The sequence below is a fragment of the Phoca vitulina genome, unplaced genomic scaffold (assembly GCF_004348235.1).
Source record: "Phoca vitulina isolate PV1807 unplaced genomic scaffold, GSC_HSeal_1.0 scaffold35, whole genome shotgun sequence".
Lineage (NCBI taxonomy): Eukaryota > Metazoa > Chordata > Mammalia > Carnivora > Phocidae > Phoca > Phoca vitulina.
The window spans coordinates 5,978,095-6,005,125 of NW_022589738.1; the positions used below are offsets into that span (position 1 = coordinate 5,978,095).

The window sequence follows — 27,031 nt, forward strand, 5'->3', positions numbered from 1 at the left end:
GGTGATTTAAATAAGAGTCCCTTGATAACACAGACAGGAAAAGCCTGAACTTGGAGATAAATGATATTTAAAAACATGAGTCTCCCTTTAGAGAGAACTGGCTTTTAAAAGGGATTCATAACACAAACAATTTGAACCTAAAAGTACTTTATTTATTCAAGTCCTGGGTAATAAGTACTTCAATGGGCTAAAAAGAGAAACTAGACACTACAGACCATTGATCTAGGGACCCAAACAGGGGACCTTTTTGCCAATTAATCAGGTTGAGATAAAAGTCTCAAGTAACTCTTCTCTATGCTCTCTTCTCTATCATAAGGGACAAATTTCTGCTGCTCAGTTTTTCTTCTATTTAATGTAAAGCAGCAACTACTCCCTTGTTGTCAGAATGTTTCATTGCAGAGCGTGCCTTTATCCACCTAAACGGTAAACCTATTTGTACGAATGTCAACGTCGATACTGCGGAAATTGAACAGGGCTGGAGGAGGGGATGGTGGTATTTGATAAACTGAACTTATTGTAAACAAGATGAGAATAAACTTTAAAAAAGTTATTGGACTTTGAATGTTGTTTCTTACCCGCCACTAAGTTGTTTGTCTCAAAAATATGATGAAGAGTGCCAGTATGATCTCTAGTATTTAAAACAGTATCATTTCTGTTTTGTTTTCTCTGTGGTCATGGAAATAAGTGGGCATCTCACACATACAAAATATAAAATTCAATTCAGCACTTGCTTAAACTTCAGCACAGAATTTAAAAATAAGGATGCCTATAATTTACAGGCATCTTTAGTCCTATTTATACCAAGGAGTAACCTCAAACACACCTTCACGAGTTTAAAACTCTTAACAAGGTAGAATTTAAAATATGTTGATTGTATATGTATATACAAACATTAATCTGAAATTGTGTCTTCTACTTTAAAGTTTGTAATAACATATTCAGAAATTATTTAATATTTGCTTCAAATTTCACCAGTGTTGCCTTAGTAAAAATGTTTCTATAAGGGGGGGAAGAAGCTACCTTAAAATTAAAACAGTACGGTTTCAGAGCTAGAAACATATAAGATAATATGAAAAATATGAAATTGATTGTTTAGGGCACTTTCCCCTAAAAGTGACTTCCATATAATGATATTCTGGTTTCAAGTATTTTGAACTTCATTTTAAATCTCTCTCTCTCTCTCTCTCCCCCCCTCCATCCATCCATCCATCCATCCATCTAAAATTGCTTTCCAGTGATTCTTCAGTCTTCATTCCTCAAAGTGACTCATGTGAGCAGATAGCTATAAACACCTAAAATTCACATTTTTTTCCATATTTACTTCCTGAAAGAAATTTGTATTTATTGGTTCACCAATAGCTTCCTCACTGCAACTTCTCCCTCCCCTGCAGCAGTCAGTACTGTTAAGCACAGCCCTCATCACCCAGCCCTGGCCTCCCTAGTCTTACCTCATTCTGCTATGCCCCAGCTTTCTCTTTACTTCTCTGTATACCCCCATCCTATTCATTAACTCAACAAATAACTATTGAAAACCTACCATGTGCCAGACATATTCTATGTACTGGGGATATAACAGTGAGCCAGAAAGACAAAGTCGTCCTATTTCTGTTAGTTCACAAACACTTTGCTGTGGCCTTAAGCAGATTCAGTCATTAAATGGCTGAGTCCCTTCATCTGCCGGATGACCCCTCTGTTGGGCACTATCAGCAGCGGGTCTATGATACTATGTTGGCATCTTGCTTATGCCATTTCCCACCTCCACCAGTAAGATCCATTTGTGTCAAACCAATATTTAGGTCGTGGGAGTGGCTGAGATTGTCCACAGAAGTGGCATTAGAAGGAAAGAGGGCTGGGAAAAGAACAGAGGAAAAGACACCTTTTGTGAGCAAGTGTGAAGAAGAAATAACAAATTGCCCCTAATTATTCCCATATGTATATCTCTAATCAAGATCCTCTCCTAAACTCTGACTTACATATATCCAACTATCTCTTTGATATTTATGAGGATATCTAATAAACATCTTAAGCTTAACATATCACAACTGAACTTATACCAAACCTTGCAGCCTAACCTGATCCTTCTGTAATTTTCTACATCATATAGTTAAATGGCAGCTCCATTCTCCCAGTTGTTCATGACAAAATTCTTACTGTTATCCTTGAATCCTCCCTTGACCAACCTGCATGCAAGTGGCCATCAAATCCTATGAGCTATGCTTTCAGAATGTATCCAAAATTTGACCCTGCCACCACTCCGATCCAAACCACCATCTCCAGCTTGGATAATTCTGAATACGGGCATAAGAGTGCTTCTTTCATAGGGTTGTTTGTGATGACCATTTGAGTTACCACAAGCAAAGAATTTAAAACATGTCCTGGGACATAATAAACAACTGGTAGCTATTAGTACTGTCCAAATTCCAATTAAATCCAAAGCACAGATATTCAAAGGCTTTCTCCTCTGTAAAAATTATTCTCAGTTTCAGCTTTCTACATTGCTTTCTTCTCTTCCTGAATTTGGTTACACTTATGCCTTATACTATATTTTGCCTATATTATGTCTTTCCTACTTTTATTACTTCCTAACTTGTTTGTATCACTATGATACGTGTATCCAATTAATGTTACAAATTACCAGAGTGCAGGGATCAAGTCTTCTATTTCTCTTTTAAACACAGTACTTGGGCCTTAATAAATATTTGTTGAATTGAACTGAGGAGTGGAGTCAAAGCTCTGAATCTTAACTTGCTTATGAAAATCCAATTTGAATGGAATCACTGAACCTTAAGATTTGTTACACTGTTCTTGAACCATTGCAGATAGGCATTCAGGTCCCAACAGATGTTGTAAGATCTTCAGTTATTTCCCTGTTTATTCTATTTTACTTTTACTGGTTATTTAGCTGTTAGAGTAAATAGCAGAATAGCAGTCCATCTGCATTTCCTGTCTAAGGTTCTCCATGCTTTTCTCACAGTACCTCAGATACCTAAGTCCTTCATTCGGAATTATATCTGCCCAAGTTTCTCAGATACCATAGAGCATCAATAAGAACAAAAGGAAAAATGTAAAACTGCACTTCACTGCCCCACGTATTCCTCAAAGACAACGATTCTAGTCCATCAGCACCAACTAAACTGGAAACAATTTCACAAGTCATTTTGCGATAGGTACATTGTGTGTTGAGTTGTGCACATTGTCTAAATCACTTTATTGAAAGTCTTGATAGAAAAAATCAGCTCTTGAACATAGCGAAGGAGAGTTGTAAAGGAGCAAATGCTATTTCTCTTCAAAATGAGACATATGGCATTCTATATTTCCAATTTTTTTAGAACCAGGGCATGCTTTTATGTCTCGTGTAACTGAGCTGAGGAGGGGCAGGTAGGTTTTGTGGAGAAAAATTCTAAGGCAATATAGCAATCCAGGGAAACCTAAAAGAAATGATTACCACTGAGGAATAGGATTACAAAATGTCGGCGGGATGTTTTTCTTTCCTCTATTCACTTTATACTCTTTTATCCTGTATACATAGGCCACAAAGAACATCTTATTATTTTGATAAAGCACTGAAAATCCAGTTTGAGTAATCAATCAAGTACATAGATAGCTGCTATATAAGATATAATTAAATCTGTATAAATTAATAAAATGACAATACACTATTTTGGAAAAATAGGAAACCTATTTGGTAACACTTTGCCCATCTGATAAATGATCAATGCTGTTGATGTTAGGAGAACATGCAACAAACATCACAGTGTTTTAGATGGGAGATAGAAAAGCAAAACCACTGTTTCATATAATTGTTCTGAGCTAAACCTAAACACTTAAATTTAAGAACAACAAAACAAAACATGATATAGAAGGAGGATCCTAACATTCTACTTCATTTCTTTACCTTCTTGAAAGCCCCACAGAGATCCCTAATGATGAGAACATTCTATAATCTTTTGTCTAATGTTTGGCAAATTAAACTTGGAAATTGGTAGTAACTGGTATCCATTAATTATATGTAATTTACAATACAAAGTATTTGCTTTTTTTCTCTGAATGTTTAACAGTATGCATTAGGATTTAGAAATAAGCAGACTTGGATAAAAGTCACTGAATTAGACTGAACTATACACAATTGCCAATATTTGAACATTTTGATCTACATAATGTCAATTCATAAGGCTCAATTGAATGCTATTATAGTATTAACATGCTATGATTACCAATTTAAGCAGGAAAATGAATACAGACTAGCTTTTCTAAGTGGCAAAAGGAAAAAAAAAACATATAATAACCAAAATAAATCTCAGAACCCAAAGAAAAAAGAAAAACACTACTGATTAAAACATTCTTCAATTAGAACTACAACTTCAATGCTTTTAAGTAGTTAAAAAGTCAGAGTTCTGAAATTTGAACAATGGATTTTAAATTACTGAAAAAGAGTAGGGAAAAAATGAATTCAACATATTTCACTGGAAAACAAAACTCAAAACAAAACAACAAAACAAACTAAAAAACAGTATCCTATTCTTTTTTTTTTTTTTTTAATTTTTTTTATTGTTATGTTAATCCCCATACATTACATCATTAGTTTTAGATATAGTGTTCCATGATTCATTGTTTGTGCATAACACCCAGTGCTCCATGCAGAACGTGCCCTCCTCAATACCCATCACCAGGCTAACCCATCCTCCCAACCCCCTCCCCTCTAGAACCCTCAGTTTGTTTTTCAGAGTCCATCGTCTCTCATGGTTCTTCTCCCCCTCCGATTTCCCCCCCTTCATTCTTCCCCTCCTGCTACATTCTTCTTCTTCTTTTTTTCTTTCTTAACATATATTGCATTATTTGTTTCAGAGGTACAGATCTGAGATTCAACAGTCCTGCACAATTCACAGCGCTTACCAGAACACATACCCTCCCCAGTGTCCATCACCCAGTCACCCCATCCCTCCCACCCCACCCCCCACTCCAGCAACCCTCAGTTTGTTTCCTGAGATTAAGAATTCCTCATATCAGTGAGGTCATATGATACATGTCTTTCTCTGTTTGACTTATTTCGCTCAGCATAATACCCTCCAGTTCCATCCACGTCGTTGCAAATGGCAAGATCTTATTCCTTTTGATGGCTGCATAATATTCCATTGTATATATATACCACATCTTCTTTATCCATTCATCTGTTGATGGACATCTTGGCTCTTTCCACAGTTTGGCTATTGTGGACATTGCTGCTATAAACATCGGGGTGCACGTAGCCTTTCGGGTCCCTACTTTTGTATCTTTGGGGTAAATACCCAGTAGTGCAATTGTTGGATCATATGGTAGCTCTATTTTCAACTTTTTGAGGAACCTCCATACTGTTTTCCAGAGTGGCTGCACCAGCTTGCATTCCCACCAACAGTGTAGGAGGGTTCCCCTTTCTCCGCATCCCCGCCAACATCTGTCATTTCCTGACTTGTTAATTTTAGCCATTCTGACTGGTGTGAGGTGGTATCTCATTGAGGTTTTGATTTGGATTTCCCTGATGCCGAGCGATATTGAACACTTTTTCATGTGTCTGTTGGCCATTTGGATGTCTTCTTTGGAGAAATGTCTGTTCATGTCTTATGCCCATTTCTTGATTGGATTCTTTGTTCTTTTGGTGTTGAGTTTGATGAGTTCTTTATAGATTTTGGATACTAGCCCTTTATCTGATATGTCATTTGCAAATATCTTCTCCCATTCTGTCAGTTGTCTTTTGGTTTTGTTGACTGTTTCCTTTGCTTTGCAAAAGCTTTTTATCTTGATGAAGTCCCAATAGTTCATTTTTGCCCTTGCTTCCCTTGCCTTTGGCGATGTTTCTAGGAAGAAGTTGCTGCGGCTGAGGTCGAAGAGGTTGCTGCCTGTGTTCTCCTTTAGGATTTTGATGGACTCCTGTCTCACATTGAGGTCTTTCAACCATTTGGAGTCTATTTTTGTGTGTGGTGTAAGGAAATGGTCCAGTTTCATTCTTCTGCATGTGGCTGTCCAATTTTCCCAACACCATTTGTTGAAGAGACTGTCTTTTTTCCATTGGACATTCTTTCCTGCTTTGTCGAAGATTAGTTGACCATAGAGTTGAGGGTCCATTTCTGGGCTCTCTATTCTGTTCCATTGATCTATGTGCCTGTTTTTGTGCCAGTACCATACTGTCTTGATGATGACAGCTTTGTAGTAGAGCTGGAAGTCTGGAATTGTGATGCCGCCAGCTTTGCTTTTCTTTTTCAACATTCCTCTGGCTATGCGGGGTCTTTTCTGGTTCCATACAAATTTTAGGATTATTTGTTCCATTTCTTTGAAGAAAGTGGATGGTATTTTGATGGGGATTGCATTGAATGTGTAGATTGCTCTAGGTAGGATTGACATCTTCACAATATTTGTTCTTCCAATCCATGAGCATGGAACGTTTTTCCATTTCTTTGTGTCTTCCTCAATTTCTTTCATGAGTATTTTATAGTTTTCTGAGTACAGATCCTTTGCCTCTTTGGTTAGATTTATTCCTAGGTATCTTATGGTTTTGGGTGCAATTGTAAATGGGATCGACTCCTTAATTTCTCTTTCTTCTGACTTGTTGTTGGTGTATAGGAATGCCACTGACTTCTGTGCATTGATTTTATATCCTGCCACTTGACTGAATTCCTGTATGAGTTCTAGCAGTTTTGGGGTGGAGTCTTTGGGATTTTCCACATAAAGTATCATATCATCTGCAAAGAGTGAGAGTTTGACTTCTTCCTTGCCAATTTGGATGCCTTTGATTTCTTTTTGTTGTCTGATTGCTGTGGCTAGGACTTCCAATACTATGTTGAATAGCAGTGGTGATAGTGGACATCCCTGCCGCGTTCCTGACCTTAGGGGGAAAGCTCTCAGTTTTTCCCCATTGAGAATGATATTCGCTGTAGGTTTTTCATAGATGGCTTTTATGATATTGAGGTATGTACCCTCTATCCCTATACTCTGAAGAGTTTTGATCAAGAAAGGATGCTGTACTTTGTCAAATGCTTTTTCTGCATCTATTGAGAGGATCATGTGATTCTTGTTTTTTCTTTTGTTAATGTATTGTATCACGTTGATTGATTTGCGGATGTTGAACCAACCTTGCAGCCCAGGGATAAATCCCACTTGGTCGTGGTGAATAATCCTTTTAATGTACTGTTGGATCCTATTGGCTAGTATTTTGGTGAGAATTTTTGCATCCATGTTCATCAGGGATATTGGTCTGTAATTCTCCTTTTTGATGGGGTCTTTGTCTGGTTTGGGGATCAAGGTAATGCTGGCCTCATAAAATGAGTTTGGAAGTTTTCCTTCCATTTCTATTTTTTGGAACAGTTTCAGAAGGATAGGTATTAATTCTTCTTTAAATGTTTGGTAGAATTCCCCTGGGAAGCCATCTGGCCCTGGGCTTTTGTGTTTTGGGAGATTTTTGATGACTGCTTCTATTTCCTTAGTGGTTATAGGTCTGTTCAGGTGTTCTATTTCTTCCTGGTTCAGTTTTGGTAGTTGATACATCTCTAGGAAATCATCCATTACTTCCAGGTTATCTAATTTGTTGGCATAGAGTTGCTCATAATATGTTCTTATAATTGTTTGTATTTCCTTGGTGTTGGTTGTGATTTCTCCTCTTTCATTCATGATTTTGTTGATTTGGGTCATTTCTCTTTTCTTTTTGATAAGTCTGGCCAGGGGCTTATCAATCTTGTTAATTCTTTCAAAGAACCAGCTCCTAGTTTCGTTGATCTGTTCTACTGTTCTTTTGGTTTCTATTTCATTGATTTCTGCTCTGATCTTTATTATTTCTCTTCTCCTGCTGGGTTTAGGCTTTATTTGCTGTTCTTTCTCCAGCTCCTTTAGGTGTAGGGTTAGGTTGTGTACTTGAGACCTTTCTTGTTTCTTGAGAAAGGCTTGTATTGCTATATACTTTCCTCTTAGGACTGCCTTTGCTGTATCCCAAAGATTTTGAATAGTTGTGTTTTCATTTTCATTGGTTTCCATGAATTTTTTTAATTCTTCTTTAATTTCCTGGTTGACCCATTCATTCTTCAGTAGGATGCTCTTTAGCCTCCATGTATTTGAGTTCTTTCCGACTTTCCTCTTGTGATTGAGTTCTAGTTTCAAAGCATTGTGGTCTGAAAATAGGCAGGGGATGATCCCAATCTTCTGGTACCGGTTGAGACCTGATTTATGACCTAGGATGTGATCTATTCTGGAGAATGTTCCATGGGCACTAGAGAAGAATGTGTATTCCGTTGCTTTGGGATGGAATGTTCTGAATATGTCTGTGAAGTCCATTTGGTCCAGTGTGTCATTTAAAGTCTTTATTTCCTTGTTGATCTTTTGCTTAGATGATCTGTCCATTTCAGTGAGGGGGGTGTTAAAGTCCCCCACTATTATTGTATTGTTGTCGATGTGTTTCTTTGCTTTTGTTATTAATTGCCTTATATAATTGGCTGCTCCCATGTTAGGGGCATAGATATTTACAATTGTTAGATCTTCTTGTTGGATAGACCCTTTAAGTATGATATAGTGTCCTTCCTCATCTCTTATTACAGTCTTTGGTTTAAAATCTAATTTGTCTGATATAAGGATTGCCACCCCAGCTTTCTTTTGGTGTCCATTAGCATGGTAAATGGTTTTCCACCCCCTCACTTTCAATCTGGGGGTGTCTTTGGGTCTAAAATGAGTCTCTTGCAGACAGCATATCGATGGGTCTTGTTTTTTAATCCAATCTGATAGCCTGTGTCTTTTGATTGGGGCATTTAGCCCATTTACATTCAGGGTAACTATTGAAAGATAGGAGTTCAGTGCCATTGTATTGCCTGTAAAGTGACTGTTACTGTATATTGTTTGTGTTCCTTTCTGGTCTATGTTGCTTTTAGGCTCTCTCTTTGCTTAGAGGACCCCTTTCAATATTTGTTGTAGGGCTGGTTTCGTGTTTGCAAATTCCTTTAGTTTTTGTTTGTCCTGGAAGCTTTTTATCTCTCCTTCAATTTTCAATGACAGCCTAGCTGGATATAGTATTCTTGGCTGCATATTTTTCTCATTTAGTGCTCTGAATATGTCCTGCCAGTCCTTTCTGGCCTGCCAGGTCTCTGTGGATAAGTCTGTTGCCAATCTAATGTTTCTACCATTGTAGGTTACAGATCTCTTCTCCCGAGCTGCTTTCAGGATTTTCTCTTTGTCTCTGAGACTCGTAAGTTTTACTATTAGATGTCGGGGTGTTGACCTATTTTTATTGATTTTGAGAGGGGTTCTCTGTGCCTCCTGGATTTTGATGCCTGTTTCCTTCCCCAAATTAGGGAAGTTCTCTGCTATAATTTGCTCCATTATACCTTCTGCACCTCTCTCTCTTTCTTCTTCTTCTGGGATCCCAATTATTCTAATGTTGTTTCGTCTTATGGTATCGTTTATTTCTCGAATTCTGCCCTCGTGATCCAGTAGTTGTTTATCTCTCTTTTTCTCAGCTTCTTTATTTTCCATCATTTGGTCTTCTATCTCACTGATTCTTTCTTCTGCCTCATTTATCCTAGCAGTTAGTGCCCCCATATTTGATTGCACCTCATTAATAGCCTTTTTGATTTCTACTTGGTTCGATTTTAGTTCTTTTACTTCTCCAGTTAGGGTTTCTCTAATAACTTCCATGTTTTTTTCAAGCCCAGCTAGTATCTTTAAAGTGATGATTCTGAACTCTAGATCTGACATCGTACTAATGTCCGTATTGAGTAGGTCCCTGGCAGTCGGTACTACCTCTTGTTCTTTTTGTTGAGGTGATTTTTTCCGTCTTGTCATTTTGTGCAGAGGAGAATAGATTAATGAGAGAACAAAATGCTAGCAGGGTAACAACGTCCCCAGAAAATATAGTCTAAACAAATCAGAAAAGACCTGAAGCAGTGGGAAAAGAAAGGGAAAGAGAGAAAAAAGAAAAGGAAAGAAAAAAAGAAAAAAGAAAAAGATAAAGATAAAAACAAACAAAAGCAGAACAAAACAAAACAAAACAAAAACAGAATGTGATCAAATATGATCAGGCTGGATTATAGATCAGTGCCACACACTAGATTTTGGGTGTATTTTGGTCTGTTAAAAGAAAGTCCCTCCCAAAATTTTAAAGAAAGAAAAACTTATATATGTACAAAAATAAGGGTTGATATGATGAAGGGATGGAATATGACTGTAAAGATGGAAATTATAAAAAATTTTAAAAAAGGATTTGATAAGTTGTTTGAAAAAAGAAAGAAGAGGATTAAAAAAAAAAGAAAGAAAGAAAAAAGGGGGAGAATGTGATCAGGCAGGGGAGTAGAAAAAAACCATACACTATAGATTTAGAGTATATTTTGATCTGTTAGAAGAAACTATCTCAAGATTTTAAAGAGAGAACAACTTATATATATATGCCAAAAATACGGGTAACTACTATGAAGGGATAGAATATGACTTTAAAAATGAAAAATAAAAATGTTTTTTTTTTAAAAAAGGGATTGATAAGATGTTGGTTGAAAAAGGGAAAAAGAAAAATTCAAAAAAAAAGAAAAAAGGAAAAAAGAAAAAAAGACAGTTAAAAAAAATAATTAACTTTGAAAGACTAAAGAATCATGGTAAAAAAGCCATGAATTCTATGTGCAGTGTTCCCCTAGCGCTGGATTTCTGCCGTTCTCATTGATCGGTAAACTTGGTCTTGGCTGGCTGTTCTTGCTGATCTTCTGGGGGAGGGGCCTGTTGCCGTGGTTCCCAAATGTCTTTGCCGGAGGCAAAATTGCCCCGCCCTTGCTGGTCCAGGCTAAGTAATCTGCTCGGGTTTGCTCTCCGGAGCTTTTGTTCCCTGCAAGCTTTCCGTACAGCTTTGGAGGCGGAGAGTGAAAATGGCAGCCTCCCAGTCTCCGCCCCGGCGGAGCCGAGAACTCGGGGTCCCGCTCCTCAGCAAGCCCCCAGAGAAAAGCAGTCAGTCACTCCCGTCTCCCCGGTCTCCAGCCGCACTCCGCGCTCACCTGGCCTGTGACCGCGCCTTTCTATCTGGCACCCGACCCCGGGTGGAGTCTCCAAACCCAGCAGATCCCCGCGGTGCGCTCCCGCACCTCTCCTCCCGGGGGAAGAAGGTGAGTCTCCCCGGATCTGCCGCTTGTTGGGTCCCTGCTGGAGGAGCTGTGGCCCGACTGTGCCGCGGATCACGGTTTATAGCAGCCCCGAGCTGAGAGCCCGCGCCTGGGCTCCGTCTCTGCAGCCGGCTTCCCTGCTCCGATACTTGGGAGCTCTGCCGCACTCAGGCACCCCCGGTCTTTCTGTGACCCCGAGGGTCCTGAGACCACACTGTCCCGCGAGGGTTCCACCACCCACTTCGCCACCAGAGTGACGTCCCTCAGCGGAGCAGACTTTTAAAAGTTCCGATTTTGTGCTCCGTGGCTCTATCACTTGCCAGAAGCGGCCGTCGGAGGCCCCTCCCCCGCCGTCTATCCTCCCGAATATCACCTCGGATTCACTTCTCCGCACGTCCTACCTTCCAAAAAGTGGTCGCTTTTCTGTTCAGAGAGTTGTTGCTCTTCTTTTCTTTGATCTCCTGTTGAGTTTGTAGGTGTTCAGAATGGTTTGATCCCTATCCAGCTGAATTCCTGAGAGGAGAGGAAATCCAGGTCTCCTACTCCTCCGCCATCTTGCTCCGCCCCCCCTATCCTATTCTTGATAAAAGCCATAGCGCATAGAAAATTGGAATGATCTCAATGTTTCACATCCTTAAGAAAAATCTAAAACAGTGAGTTATTTATTTAGCACCTAAAATTAATAGAAGAATGAAAATTTTATCCCCAAGTAAGTAATACTTAGCATTGGAAATATACTAAAGGAAAATGATTGAGAGTAAATAAGAGTCTCTAAAAGAAATTTCTGTCAAAAACAAATGTTTTTTACCTATGTGCATTCTCTTTGATATTAAACTTTTTTTAACCTTTAGCCTATTTTCCAAATCCGGAAATAACTTTATGTATATTTTATCCTGTTGTCAACATTTTATTTAAAGTTTTCTACATACAAATATGCAATTGTATATGGTATACTACTTTTTAAAAGATCATTTGTTTAAGATTATTTACATGAAAATTTAATTTATAGTAATTTTTAAGATTTTGGATATGTGATGAAGTAATATGGGTTTTGCAAATTGTGACACATATGTAATTACACATTTTTACAAGAATTTTTCCATATAATCCCACATGCTTTCACTTTACCTTCACAATCGTACTGCTGAAAAGGCTGGGACAGGTATTATCATTAATCTAATTTCAAAGTTAAAAATACTGAAGCTTATGTGATTTGCTCAAGGACACAACCAGAAAGAGTCAGATTTGGCATCCAAATTTATGTCTTTTATGTTCAAATCCAGTGCTTTACCAACCTCTGTAGCCTACTGCCTGTCATAACCATATAATGCAAGCTCAGTGATGCAAAATATTTCTAATATTTCAATTACTTGTGGATTTCCTGCCACACATTTTCATAAATGATTGGCTTAAAATTCAGTACGTACAAACCTAGGTAGAGTAAATGTCTCCATGATAGTATACATGCATAGATTGTTAGAACTCACCTATGTCTGGATGATTTAACTCAATGTGTAAAAATATAATGTACAAGAGGCTAATTTTGTTTCTCTTTTCAGGCCTGGTACTGATAGATTAACATTACTCTGTCCTCTTTGATCATGGAATCCATAACTGGATTTATGAGACTACGGTTCATTCATTCAACAGATGCACGTTGAGCGCCTATTAAGTGCTTGGTACTATTCTAGGAGTCATAGATACAGTGGTGAACAACAAGAAAATACCGTTTTTTCTGCCTAGTGGTTGTGCATATGATCTTTGGTGGTCACCACAGGGAACAGGCCAGAAGGAGCAGCTGGCTCATTTGCAAACCATTGCAAGTGGTGAAAACTGTATCTTTTGCTGGTGCTGACTCAGTATCACCATCTCAATCAATGTAGCACTGCAGTTAAATGGGTATACATACACTTAAATGCATGTGTATGTGTTTTTAGATTTATAAAACCCTGCACTATTGTTTCCACATTTTGGGAAGGGGAAAATAATAGCTTTAAGCAGTTTTAGCTAACAAAAATGCCCTGAGACCGTTTGTAACTTGGTTAACAGAAGAGCACACAACTTCCATTTCTAAGAAAAAAAGATTAGAGAAACCCATTAGTAGCTGTTGTGACAGCAGCCGTTGGGGAGTAGATCTATCTTAAAATTGAAAAAGAGAAACTGGCGTGCCAAAGACCCAAACTCCAGTTCATTTTCACTCTCTGAAATTTGTCTTTATCTGACAGATGAAGGCAACACCCTATATAAATCTAATTCGTATCCTCTTTATGTCCCATCTAGCTACCAGGCACTACATTAATGACATATCAAATTGGGAAGAGTGTTCAATCAAAAGGCATTAAAGTACTTATTAATTAGATTTTTCTGAGCTTCTAAAGAAAAATTTTAAAGTTATTTTTAGTGGCTTTATGGTAAGTTGCCCTTTTGATTTTTTCTGCACGGTTTATGGTCCACATGTGAAAAACACTTCGTAAATACAACTATATATTTTGGCCAAAACATTCTCCATAGGATGATGCATGGTCCTTGCATAAATAACAAATCAGTAATTATATATCATAGATCAAAAAACGACAATCTTAACTGGTCAAAGTACAGCCTGAATGAGTCATAAATAGAAGGAAAACATCCCCACACCTTAATTGCAACCTCAGAATTTCTACCAGCCTTATGAATTGTACGTTTTGATGTGAAAGTTTCTGACTTCAAGAATGTATAGGATGGGGATTATCAAAATAGTCTTGCTGAGAGAAATGAAGCAGGAGTGGGTTCTTAAAGTACATTTTAGCAAAGATGGGAGTACTTTGCAGCAAGGAAGTCAAAGTAGGACAACTGCTGGGCCTGATGAAATACTTGCGGGGAAAAAAGAATGAATAATTTCCTATAAAAGAGACACATGTATAAAATATAAAAGAAAACTGTACCAAAACACAGATAAATATGAACTGGGCATGGCTACAATGCAGTAAATACCTATAATCGCTTCATCATTAGAGGAATGAAAAATTAAGTACTATAGAAATGACTTAAGTAGGATTTAAATCACAGTGAAAAGATTAATATTTGTAAAGTAATTCACAAATATAAATAGCAAATTGAACAAATAAATCCCCAATCATAAAAGCAGTGGAAGAAAGGAATTATATTTGTAACTGAATAAATGTGGTAGCTGAAAAACGTGATTTTCCTCAGAGAAATCACTAAATGATTACATTCCTCAAAATGTTATACGTAGTCCAAAAGATCAGTTTTTACAATGTGGTGATACATTAAATTTAAGTAGAAGTCAAAAAGCATTGATAATCAAATTTTGCTTTGACATTTTATACACTCCAATGATTACTTAATTTAGAATAAGTATTAATTCCTCTTGTTCGAATATTATTAAATTGGGGAAAAATCTAACCCTTTCTCTAGCATGCCCCTGTAGTACAAGGTGCACAGAAACATTTTTTTTATATTCCTTCAAATATTTTATTCAGATTTGTACATGAGGTATCTTTTTCTATTATTTGATTCCCCTAATACCAGACTAGAAAACCAGTTTGCTCGTGACATTAGCTTTGTCCTCACTCAAATGACTGGCATTATTCAATTTGTGCTTAAATGATAAAATAGATTCCAAAGGAGAAAGATCTTGATCAGGCTGATAAGATCTCATCGTCAGTCCTTTTGCCCCTCCTTCAAGGCACCCGGGACAAAGTGTAAATATCAATGAGAAGAAATCTTACATCCCTCAAGGAGTCCTCTGCCAAATTCACAGGACACCTAAATTCTCCTGAGCCCCAAATCTGCTAAGAATAGGTCTTCATACATCCATGCTCAAGTTTCTGTGTGGATACAGAAATGAATCTGCTATCTCCACTTGGAAAACATTACCAGAATCTGAAAATCTCTCCTTACCACCCTTGCCCAGGCCACCAGTGTCTCTTCTCCAACTGCCCTCCTTGCTTTTACTCTTGATCCCCTACAGTTCTACTCTATTACTCAGTGTAATCCTTTTTTTTTTTAAAGATTTATTTATTTATTTTAGAGAGAGGTGAGTAGGGAGGGGCAGAGGCAAAGAGAGGGAGAGGGAGAAAATCTCAAGCAGACTCCCCGCTGAGCACAGAGCTTGATGTGGGGCTCAATCCCACAACCCTGAGATCATGACTTGAGCCAAAACCAAGAGCCGGATGGTCAACCGACTGAGCCACCCAGGCGCCCCTCAACCAATGTAATCCTTTTAAAATATAAATCAGATGATATCATTCATCTCCTCAAAAGCCTACAATGCTCCTATCTCACTCAGAGTGAAAGGGAGTCTTTACAATGGCCCACCAGGCCTTCCACAGTCTGGACCCCATAGCCTCTTTGATCTGATGTCCTACCACCCTCCTCTGGCCTATTCTCCTCTAGCCACACTGGCCTTCCTACTGTTCACTGATCAAGTTAGGCACACTCCCAACATGTGGGCCTCTGCACTGACTATTTGCTATGTCCAGACACTAAGGCTGAGTGCCAGGCTGACTCCCTTAGCCTCTTCAAATCTTTGTTCTAATGTCCACCCTATTTAAAATTGCAATCCCACCTCTTGCCATTCCACCTACTCCTGCCCCTTTGGTAGTTTTATACCCCTTACCCAACTCTGTGTTTTCTTTTTATCTTTTTTAATATTAACTATCATATTTAAATATACTGATTATTTGTTTGTTTGCTTATATTCTGTCTCCCACTGCTATAATGAAAACTGTATGAGGGAGGGGCCCATTGATTTTGCTCACTGTTTTTTAAGCACTTAGTGATGCCAGGTACATAGTAAGAGCTTAATAAATATGTTTGAATAAATAAAACCTCACTCGTTAAATTAGCAGCCTGTACTTTTTTTAAAAGGATTTTATTTATTTATTTGAGAGAGAGAGAGAAATTTATTTATTTAAGAGGGCCTCTTAAAATAAATTATCAAGTAGGGGTAAGAGCAGAGGGGGAAGCAGGGTAAGAGTAGAGGGAAAGCCACCCAGGCACCCCTCTAAGCAGCCTGTCCTAACAATTTCTTTTAGGTCTTGAGGGCCCTACACAAAAGCCGACCCAATCAAAGAAGACTGAATGACTTTGATTTATAGTCTTTGGCTTTTTAAGCTTACAGCAAGCTCTTTCCAGTGCTGCTGAGGTTGAACAGCTGCTTCTACTTCTGGATCCTATCTAAACTCTGCATTGGGCCCAAGTGTCCTGTCAACATCTGTGAGATTTGTTCATATGTCCACACTTCTTGTCACTCTCTTGCCTTCCAAAAATATAAAAAAAAATTATCTACTTCAGTCAGAGCATCTGTACAATCATCAGTTTAGATGAGAGAATCAAAATGATGCATGTCCGACTTCTTTCTTCCTTTTCTTTCCCTCTTTCCTTCTTCCTTCTATCCTAATTCTGTCCTTCCTTCCTTCCTTTTATGGAATCTTCTCAAACTTTCATGGATTCATTGAGAATTAGAACCCAGAATATTTTTCCTATAAACTGGGCATGACACACCTCAGTATTCTACTGTGTTTTGCCCAAAGTCACCTTTGCTATGCTCAACATAGTGCTGTAGAAAAAACTTTGTGAGAGGTAGTTTAGTATAGTGGTTTATAGCTCAGATCCTGGAGCTACTTTGCTTGACTTCAAATCCTTGCTCCATCAATATTAGTTGTGTCAACTTTGTCAAGTTACTTTATAGTTCTTCAGTTTCTTCATCTTAAAATGTGGAAAATTAATTTAAATATTTCACAGAGTTGTGGTGAGGATTAAATTAGTTAATATAGGTAAGTTATTAAGAGTGCCTGACTGGGGCGCCTGGGTGGCTCAGTCGGTTAAGCGTCTGCCTTCGGCTCAGGTCAGGATCCCAGGGTCCTGGGATCAAGCCCCACATCGGGCTCCCTGCTTGGCGGGAAGCCTGCTTCTCCCTCTCCCACTCCCCCTGCTTGTGTTCCCTCTCTTGCTGTGTCTCTCTCTGTCAAATAAATAAATAAAATATTAAAAAAAAAAGAGTGCCTGATCACTGAAAGAAAACTGATTTCTCATTATGGTGAAAGATAAAACCTAGTTGTCATCCTTATTCTAAGGCATGCTCTTATTTTTGTCCTAAAAATTCACCTTTCTCAAGGCCAAGATCTAACTGAGCAACTAAGGAACTCCTTAGTGGAGAAGTAGCACAGTCATTGGGGAATTGCCCATCAAGTTGAAAGGAGTATTTGCCAAGATTTCTGCTAGCAAGTGCTGACTAAGTAGTGCATATGTCATTATTTCTTTCAAAATTATCATAGGTTGAATGCCTGAGAAGCAGATTCTAAGACTAGAATGTATACGCACAGGATTTACTTGGGAGTGATCCTAGGAAGCACCAGTAGGCAGTGGAGGGGGTAGGAGAGGAAGCCAGTTTACCACAGTACTATTTGGAAAGTTCCTACTGTGCACAGTGGGGTCTCAGTCCTGCTGGGGAACTTCCGGTCAAAGCGCAGAACATGTCTGAGAGTTACTGCAGCTGAAGATGTGGATGAGCAATGTCCTTTATCCACAGAAAGCTACCTGTCATTGGTCGAGGTTTGTTGGAAGATGTGGGGAGGCAGAGCCTTAACTCTGACACGAGTTGAGAGAACCCTAGGCAGAGTCCCAGGCACTTGCAATTGGCAGCTGCCAGTTAAAATGCAGGGAACCCTGAATGTGGAGGGGGTATGGCTGAGGCCCCAAGAATACTGCAGATACCAACACAACTGAAGCTTTCAGTAAAATCAGGTATATTACGGCATTAGGATAAATCCTTTCCATTGGGCCTCTTAAAATAAATTATTGCTGCTTTCATGACAAGAGGTCAAATATTTAAACCTCTCAGGGGCAAAACTTCTGGAAACTTAAAAAGTTCGATGTTCATACCTCATTATTATTTTTATTGTCGTAAGAACACTTAATACAATATGCACCCTCTGAACAAATTTTTAAGCATACGCTACATTACTGTTACCTATAGGCGCAACATTGTCCAGGAGATCTCTAGAACTGATTGTTTTTGCACTTTATACCCACTGAATAGCAACTCCCCATTTCCCCCTGCCCCCAGTCCCTGGCAATCACCATTCTACTCTCTTTTATGCTCATGCTTTCATATGGGACAGTTCAAAGCAAGATTTGTTGATTTAACGTAGTAATTATATTTTAGCAAATTCTAAGACAATTGACATCTTTTGTTCTTAAAAATAATGATTGAAACTGTCAAAAATTTAAATTCTTTCAAAACTATTGTACTATCATTTGTGCAATGGATATTGTAACTTTTTACATATAAACAAACACAATCAATTGATTCACAATGCTAATATTGGTTTTAATATAAGAATAAATATTACTTATGTGTATTTCCTCATTCACTGCTAGTTTTGCCTTAGCTAATGTATTAGCTATTAGATGCAGATTTCCATATGTAAACGGTGTTTTTCTGCTTTATTCTTCTCAAAATGATTAGGTAGCTTTCCAATTCAATAAATCTATGGAAATTATATGTGCTATATTAGCTATATTATGTTCAGAAAGTAATTATTTTAACTTATTACACATTGTTTGTGCTGTATTGTACTTTAAAGAAATATGTATGTTAAACCACAGCAATACCTACTACAGTTCTGTAATCTGATTCATGCAAATCTGCCAGGAATAAAATCAACCACAGTTTAATTTCAAACTTTCCCAACCAGCAGCTGTACAATTTATGCACTACTTTTCTATTTTTACTACTGGATAATGACAATGATGAATGCCTTTAAGAGAAAATACATATTCATTGGAAAGACTGAGATCAAAACTATCCCCCTTCAAAAGGCCCACAAAGGTAGGAAGCCCATTTGCGTGCTGCCAGAGATTTGTTGGTAGTGAGCTGGAATTATGCCCAAAACTGCATCTAATGAGGATTCAACAATCCAGTGAAATTAAACCTGCAATGATACCTTTTTACAAACCCCAGTAATCAATATGATCACAACTGGCATCAGCTATAATACTCTTAAACATATCTGAAAGAACAAATGATTAGCTGAGTGTAGCCAGGGGCCCATCATTCTGAGTGTGCCAGGTTAAGAGGTATGAAGACAAAGATATTCAACTGGCAACTTAATAAGTTTAGGGTCACTGCTCTCCTGACCCATATGTCTGGGAACATGGAATGAAATGAATATTAGCTCATTAGAAGTGATTTACATGTTGAATGACAATGATGAGCTTATAAACTGTGCTGTCATGTGAAATTAGTTAATGTGAATAATGACAAGAATGCTGGCATGTCTCCTTTATCAAATGATCAGGTTTCTTTTCTTCACTGCATCCACCAGCAATCTGACTTTTATTTCAAAAAGAATAAGAAAGAGCACCATACTGAAACGGATGGAGTAGCTCCAGAGATCCATGCCTTTCTTATTTTATTTTAGCATGTAATTTTATAGCTTACTTGATATAATGTAAGATAGTAAGTCACTCAAGATATTGCAGCTCTGATTTCCAAAACAAACAAACAGCTTTATCTATCTGTATACTTATGCAGACAAATGTGTGATATGGAATGAGCTCCCAAGAAATCATTTAGAGTATAAAATACTTTGGCTAATAGGTGCTGCTGAGAGCAAACTCATCTTCTGTCTATAATCTCACACTATTTGCATTGAAAAATACTGAGCTCTGGCTATACTATTTCATTTTGAGTGTAAAATGTATGATCACAAAAATTATCTCGAGACACATATTATTATGTATATTTTCTTGATGCTACGTTCATCTATCTTCAGACACTTCCCTCTATAATTCAAAGACTATTTCCTCATCATGTTTTGTCTTAGTGTGGGATTCAGAAACGCAGTTGGTGATTTGAAAAACCCTGGATTTGGGTGGTAGCCTTTGCCTGGTAATTTTAAAGAAATATTTCATTGCTTTCTATTCAATTAGATTCCATGTATTCTAGTACTCATACTGGCACTAATTCAAAGTTGAATATGCATATTATAAGTAGAAAACATAAAGCTAAAATTGTATGCAATAGATACCATTTAAAATCTCATCTAATTCCCTCTTTTACGGGAGAAGAAAGGAAAGTAATGTATTAATTGCGCATATACTGTTACTCTATCAAAGCATGCTTTTTGATTGATAAGTCCTTTCTGCCCTGAATCTATGTGAAACTATTACTTTTGTCTGTTGCCTCATTTTAGAAAGTCTCTCAACATTAAATATTATAAAATACCTCTTCTGGTTTATGTTTCTCTTTCTATCCCAGATTTCTAGAATTAACCATCCTGTAAAGTGTTTTAGGAATTCCACGTCTAAGTAAAAATACCTTCGGTGTGTACATTTAAGTCAATTGTTCTGGTACTGCAAATGATCAAGATGAATATCTTGTAAAAATCTAATAAAAGTGCTTTGCTTTTACCTTCAGCGACTCCTCTTGTTTAAAGAGATCTTCAAAATCTTTAGCACAGAGTTCAGGAGCATTAAGAAGTTGTTCCACTTCTGATAGGGCTTGTGAGACATGAGTGATCTCAGTCAGGTAAGTAGAAGGCACATAAGAAATTTCCAAAGGCATATCTTCAGTCATCACCATCACCGACTCTTCATGGACAGTGTGCTGGTATAGGCATACAAAAGAACAATTCTTTTAGCTTCCTGATAATGAAAAGATCTCTACTGAGTTTATATAAATTCCAGTTTATAGCTGACAGAGGGCTGAAAGTGAATAAAAAAGTGTATGATGATAAGTCTAGTAAAAAGATTATTATTTATACACCCTCTTTTCACAAAAAGTGTTAGAAGCATTGCATGTAAAAATAAGAGATACATACACATTAGTACCATGAGTGTAAGAATGAAAGACCAAGAGCCATAAGGTCACGAGAGGGATAGTTTTTTACAACTGGTTTTTAAAATGTAATTCTAAGCTCCCTGGAAAATTAGGTATGGGGTAGGATGGTGGGGGGGGTCTACATTTGTGGTTTTCCTACCAAAGGAACCTCTCCTATACTTTTCTTCCCTAAACTAGATTGAGGTACAAAAGGGACAAAGTGGTTTTGGCTGGTTTATACTTTTACATTCAGCACACTTCTCCAAATTCCAGACACCAGCTTTCCTCTTTAATGCTAGTTTCCTGTTAAGTCAAGCTGCTAATGAAAGTACTAGATGAGAAAGACCGAGAGTGGAATTCACATTTTAATAAGAACTCCAGAAGGCCCTAAGGTCTAAGGAAGCACTAGCCTCTCCTCCTCCATCTACACTTTCCTACCTACCATTCAAGTACTATGATTGATGGACATTTGGAGCTTAGAGTCCTTTTAGATTTGGCCAATAGCGCCTCTTTCCTTACTCCTTGTAAGAGCATGAAATAAATGCTATTTGGGACACAAATTCAGAAAGATAGATGACCTCTGCTTTCTTCTGTCTCTACTATAAGCAACAAAACTCTTGTAATTGAAATTAGTTTTCCAGTAACTTTGTTTTGAATTGATCAACTGCCATCTGCCTGTTGATGGGGTCAACTGAGGGTTTCAGTGGCAGTCTCTAGAGGAGTTCTGATGATCAGCATGCTAACACAGCCATTTATTACTGCACAAGTTTTATGACAAGACTATCCCCATTTTTTCAACAATGTAATTAATTGGAGTTTAGGACCTCAAACTGAATCCATAAAGATGAGTAAAATTATAAGCTGCTCTATTTACACTTTCCTATTAATTTCTCAGGTCCAGTATTCTTGTACTCAGTTCTTACATAATATAAAAATAATTGCAATCTAGATGTCTCATTTACCTATGACACTGCAAATTCACAGAATTACACAAATTAGCTTAAATGGCATAATTATACTTTTTACAAAGTTTGATGTTGTGTATATATCTTGACTAAATATATGGTACATATTCCTTCGTGATGAATAGAATGATAATCTACATGTACTTCTAATTTTACATTTCAAATAATACTAGAATTTTGGGCTAGAGTTTAAAGAGGACAATCTACAGATTTAACCACATATTTTTAAATTCAAATTCTCAATCTCTTCATTTCAAATGAAACTTCCCACCAATTTAAAAGAAAAATAAATCAGCAGACATTTGAATGCGCATTAATTTCATACTAACTAGTAGAGTTAATACAAGTCAAGCAAATTCACTGTGACTTCCATGTATTCTACTACACTGGTGACTGTTGTTCTTAAAAATTTCCAAGTTAATAAGTTATTTTTCTTATTTGCATCAGTTTCTTCAACTCCTGGGGGAAAGATATTTCTACCTTATCTGAAACAAGAATGTTCCTATACCATGTTTCAGTGATGGTAGATTTTTCTTTCTTTTTAATTATATAAATTTTATACCTCTAAATTTTTAGAGAGCAGTGGGTTTTGTTATTAGGGACAAAGTTGGGTAGAAGACAAGTAGTGGTTTATCTCTCTCATATATGTATATATGCATGTACATATGTGTATATGTATTTTTGTCTAACCAAGGGGGTTATTTTTAGAATAAGACATACCTTCAAAATATTTAAAAAACATCTGAGTTTCATTTAAAAACTCAGTGTGAGTTTCAAAAGGTTTTAATATCTGTCCTCATCATTTTCTCTTAAAAGGTAAATAATTCTAAGTTCTTTACATTCTCTTTGTTTCTTTTTTGACATGTAGTTTCCTTGATCTTCATTATTTATACTTGAGATGCTCACAGCTATCTTAAGTTCACACTGATGACTGCCAAATATAATAATTATGGATTATAGATAGCAAGGGACTTAATTGAACAGTTAAATACAACAGAGGAAAAAGACATTAAAAATAAACTCACATTTGACTATTGCCTTGGACTTAACTTCCTGAAACACAATTTAAAACCCAATTTTCTAATTCTTTGGTGTTTGTGATTAATGGTATTTTGTTGTACATACCGGAATTTTACATATAAATGCATGATTGACACTAATGTAACATTGTGTCAACTATACTCAAATAAAATTTTTCTTATAAAAAATTAGATTTATTTAAATAATAATTAATGCTAACCACACAGCTCTGAAGACTGGAGTGCTGTATCTCAACAAATAAGATTTGCACTGGCTGCAGGGCACCTGGGTGGCTCAGTCAGTAAAGCATCCAGCTCTTGATTTCTGTTCAGGTCATGATCTCATGGGTCATGGGATCGAGCCCCGAGTTGGGCTCTGCGTTCAGTGTGGAGTCTGCTTAAAAGATTCTTTCCCTCTGCCCTGCCTCTCAAATAAATAAATCTTAAAAAAAAAGATTTGCACTGGCTACAGTCCTCACCCAGGACTCTAAGAAAGTAAGCAGCACACTGGCTTCTCATTTGTTAAGCTTTTCACTACTTGACTAAATGTCTGTCATAGATTATTTTATTATATATTGATTCATGTCTTCTTTTCCACATAATAAATATTCATCATCACATCATAAGAAAACCTTTTCCACCCATATTTCAATGGAAATCTCTTTAAGGGAATGTTAGGTGGCATCTATTTAAATTCAGAATTTTTCAAATAATTGAAATTTTGTATCTGGTTCTAGAAACCCTTTTTGCTTTTTCTTTTCTTAAATGATGAAGCCATCACTGACCTGATTGCAATGCTCTTCAAAGAAGCATTAGCCACTGTACTGCACATAGGCCATGCTCTATTAACATGTACATTGCAATTATTTTTAAGACTATCATATACAAGCCTTAGAGCAACCGGTATCAATTCATGAAAATAAGTGGACTAACTATACCACAATCGACTTACTCCATGCTCACACATGGCAAGAAGACAATCTCCAGAATATTGAGAAATATTAAAACTGTTATGGTTGATGAGAACAATCAAAGAAATAAAGACATAGTCTATCACTTTAAAAAAAGGTATGAGAAAAACATTGTAATCTTTGTTATCCTAAACTACTGATAAACAAGTAATTTTCTTTCTATTTTTTTTCTTTTGTAAAAAAAAAAAGAAAAGTAAATTAGAATGCCTATAATTCCTAAAATGCCTTCCAGTTACAATTATCTGTGAACACTGACTCAGCTGTATTTTGTAAATTAAATTGAAAAAAGTTAGTAACCACACATTGAAAATATTTAATGAAGACTGATCTACTGGAGGACTTAGTTCCTCCTATCAACTCATCATCATAGACAAGAGAAGTTAAGTGGTGCATATCACCTGAATAGAGAAAGCCAAGCAATGGTCCTCTGAACTTTTATGAGAAATACAAAAATTTCAGAATAATTCTTTGACACCATTGGGAAACTATCAACTCATTTTCTAGAAAATTTACTCTTATATATTTTGAGTATTCTCATTTAGTATAAAGTTGTAATAGATCCAATAAATTTTAATACAGAGAAATGTATCATAAGTTTCATATATAAGAAACAACTAAAAATTTAATCAACAGAGTCAGAAATTTAGAGATCTAGTTTACTATCTACTCCTTAAAATATATTACTGCTTTTGACAAAGTCATGCAGTTCTATAAAAAATAAACTATATCCAATGGATGACTTTCCATTTGGTTTAATAAAAATTTCACACAGTTATTTAAAAATCAGTATAATTGGAAGTATTATGTTCATTTTCTCCTCTTTATGCATAATCCATGCACTCATATTCAGATTTTGCCTTTTCATCTGAATTTCATTAACTCTGCCTTGAATAATTATATCCTTCTGAATTCTGATGTGTACAAATCCTTTCTAACCTTTTGAAAATCAACTTGCTTTTGTTAATGTTCTTTACCACCTTATAGCATTATAGAAATTCATGCATCATTAGCAAGGAAGTGCTGTAGCCATACTAATTCATTTTATTTCTCTCTGTTCATATTCACTTCTAACGATATATACCCAAAAGAATATACTATACTCATTTTCTGGAAATGAAAATCAAGAGATATGGAAGAAAGCCCCAAAGTACCTATTTTTATTAAAAAATGGAAAGCTCAATTCATGCTTAAAAGGATTATGATAGGATAAAACTATGATTTGTAACACCTAAGGTTGAAGTGAAAACAGTTTTGAGATTTTGAGCTATGTACATAGGCATAGGTATCACTCATAAAGTTTTTAATAAACTTTGGTTTCTCTGAAACTTTAGTTATCACATTCTTTTTATTACTTAAAATTTGTTTCTTGAAGGACCACAGAGCTGCTTTAGAGGCAATCCTGTTTTGAAACAAATGGTGCATTATATCTTAGTTTTTAAAACAAAATATTCTCCTCCATGATTTAAGGGACTTCTCTCTCCTCAATATAAGTTTCAAATGGATTGTGATTACTGGCCCATTTATGAGTTATGAGGTCAAAGAAACTCAAAAAGAAAAAAAGAAAAATGCACTATATCCCATATTATTATGAAATAGTCCTTAAAAATACCTATATATCTAATATAAATATGGTATATAGAAAATATGTCAACACATTCAAAGTCTAGCTCAAAAAAAAAACCTGGCATCTGGACAAAAAAATTGTAATACAATAATGTACCCATTTTTTTTTTTTTTACTCCATTAAAGTTAATAAAGACAAAGATGGGCTAAATCTTTAAAAGAAAACAAGATTATTTATTAATGATTAAAGTGACCCATGATATGAAAATCTGTTAATGTATATCTGATTATCTTTCCTCAAAAGGGCATTCTTAAATAGTGCAGATTATTTTAAAATAATAACACAATAGCATGTAAATCCCAAATATGATTACAGGATATTATGGGTTCTGATGGGTCATAAATGGCAAGCAACTGGAAAAGAATTTAGGTAGCTCCCTTTCCTAATCTCAAAAGTATTTGGAGAAATACAATTAAGTTTCCTTCTAGGAATCATTACGGTAAGAAACACACTTGAGCTATTTTTATTTATTTCTCCTCGGTCATTTATATAAATTACAAGCTTAAAAAGGGAAGTCAAAAAATCAAGTTTGGCAAAAAATACTGCATTAATTCACAGACAGAAAAAAGGAATCAAATGATAAAGCATACAAAAAACAAGAATATGACACAGATGAGATATGTATGGGTTTAGTCTTTCCTGTTTACAGTTTTGGATACATAAATGCCAAGGCAATACTAGCACGCTGACAGTACTTAGCCTTCCTTGTGTTTAATTAAGTCACCGGGTACAAAGAGTCTAAATGAGTCCAAATGGATTGGTTATGATCTTACACAGACAAAAGAGCAATGAGAGAGCTTGCTCTTAGGTATTCCCACCTCCTTTATGCATCATCTAGAAAATTGTCTCTGTGAAACTCTGTAAGAAGAAAAGGAGATCAACCCTCAAATGATCATTAAGTAATTGATCAACAAACTGTATTAAGCTTATAACTTACCTCCCTTTTATTCAAAAATAATAAGACACGGTAAATAATAAAGGAATCACTATAAAATAGTGCAGAAAATCATCCTTTATAGCCCTATTATTTATTTTCTAAAATCAAATTTTTGGTGCAGGGCAGGCTGTCAGTGAAGCGGGTATGCAGGTGAAGCTCGATTTGCCATTCTCTAAATACGCCCTACTTCTAGAAGGCCAGGTATGTGTAGTGTCCTGTATAATGGGTCTGGCTGCTGGACTTGCTCATTCATCTGCCTCATGGTGATTCTTCTCTTCCACACCATCAAATCTACCTAGCTCCTCAGGGCCAAGCTAAATTACCATCTAATTAAACTGATAAACTAAATCTTGATAATGTGTTAATGGCTTATAGTGGTTTAAAGTGTTATCCTCCACAGGATAACATTTGCATTTTAATAAGGATTTTCAATAAATTAACATACATTAGTAACTTGGTAGAATTCTAGTCACTAAGTATGGCCTGTGAGAGAAGTGAAAGAAAAGGGTTTTGGTCCCCACTAAGGTAAGCACCAACATATATGGCCCACCTTGTAAGAAATCACGAGAAAAATAACATGATAACTTCATAGATAA

General features: G+C 36.5%; 1 protein-coding gene across 13 annotated transcripts in view; it reads right to left on the reverse strand.

Moving 5' to 3' along the window:
- Positions 1-27,031, reverse strand: part of DMD (dystrophin) — a 2,446,616-nt gene that overhangs the window by 1,132,694 nt on the left and 1,286,891 nt on the right. For all 13 annotated transcript variants that reach the window (XM_032426633.1, XM_032426634.1, XM_032426635.1 and 10 more), the window contains one exon: positions 20,512-20,706. In XM_032426633.1, the coding sequence (XP_032282524.1) occupies positions 20,512-20,706 (195 nt within the window). The remainder of the gene's footprint in view (positions 1-20,511; positions 20,707-27,031) is intronic.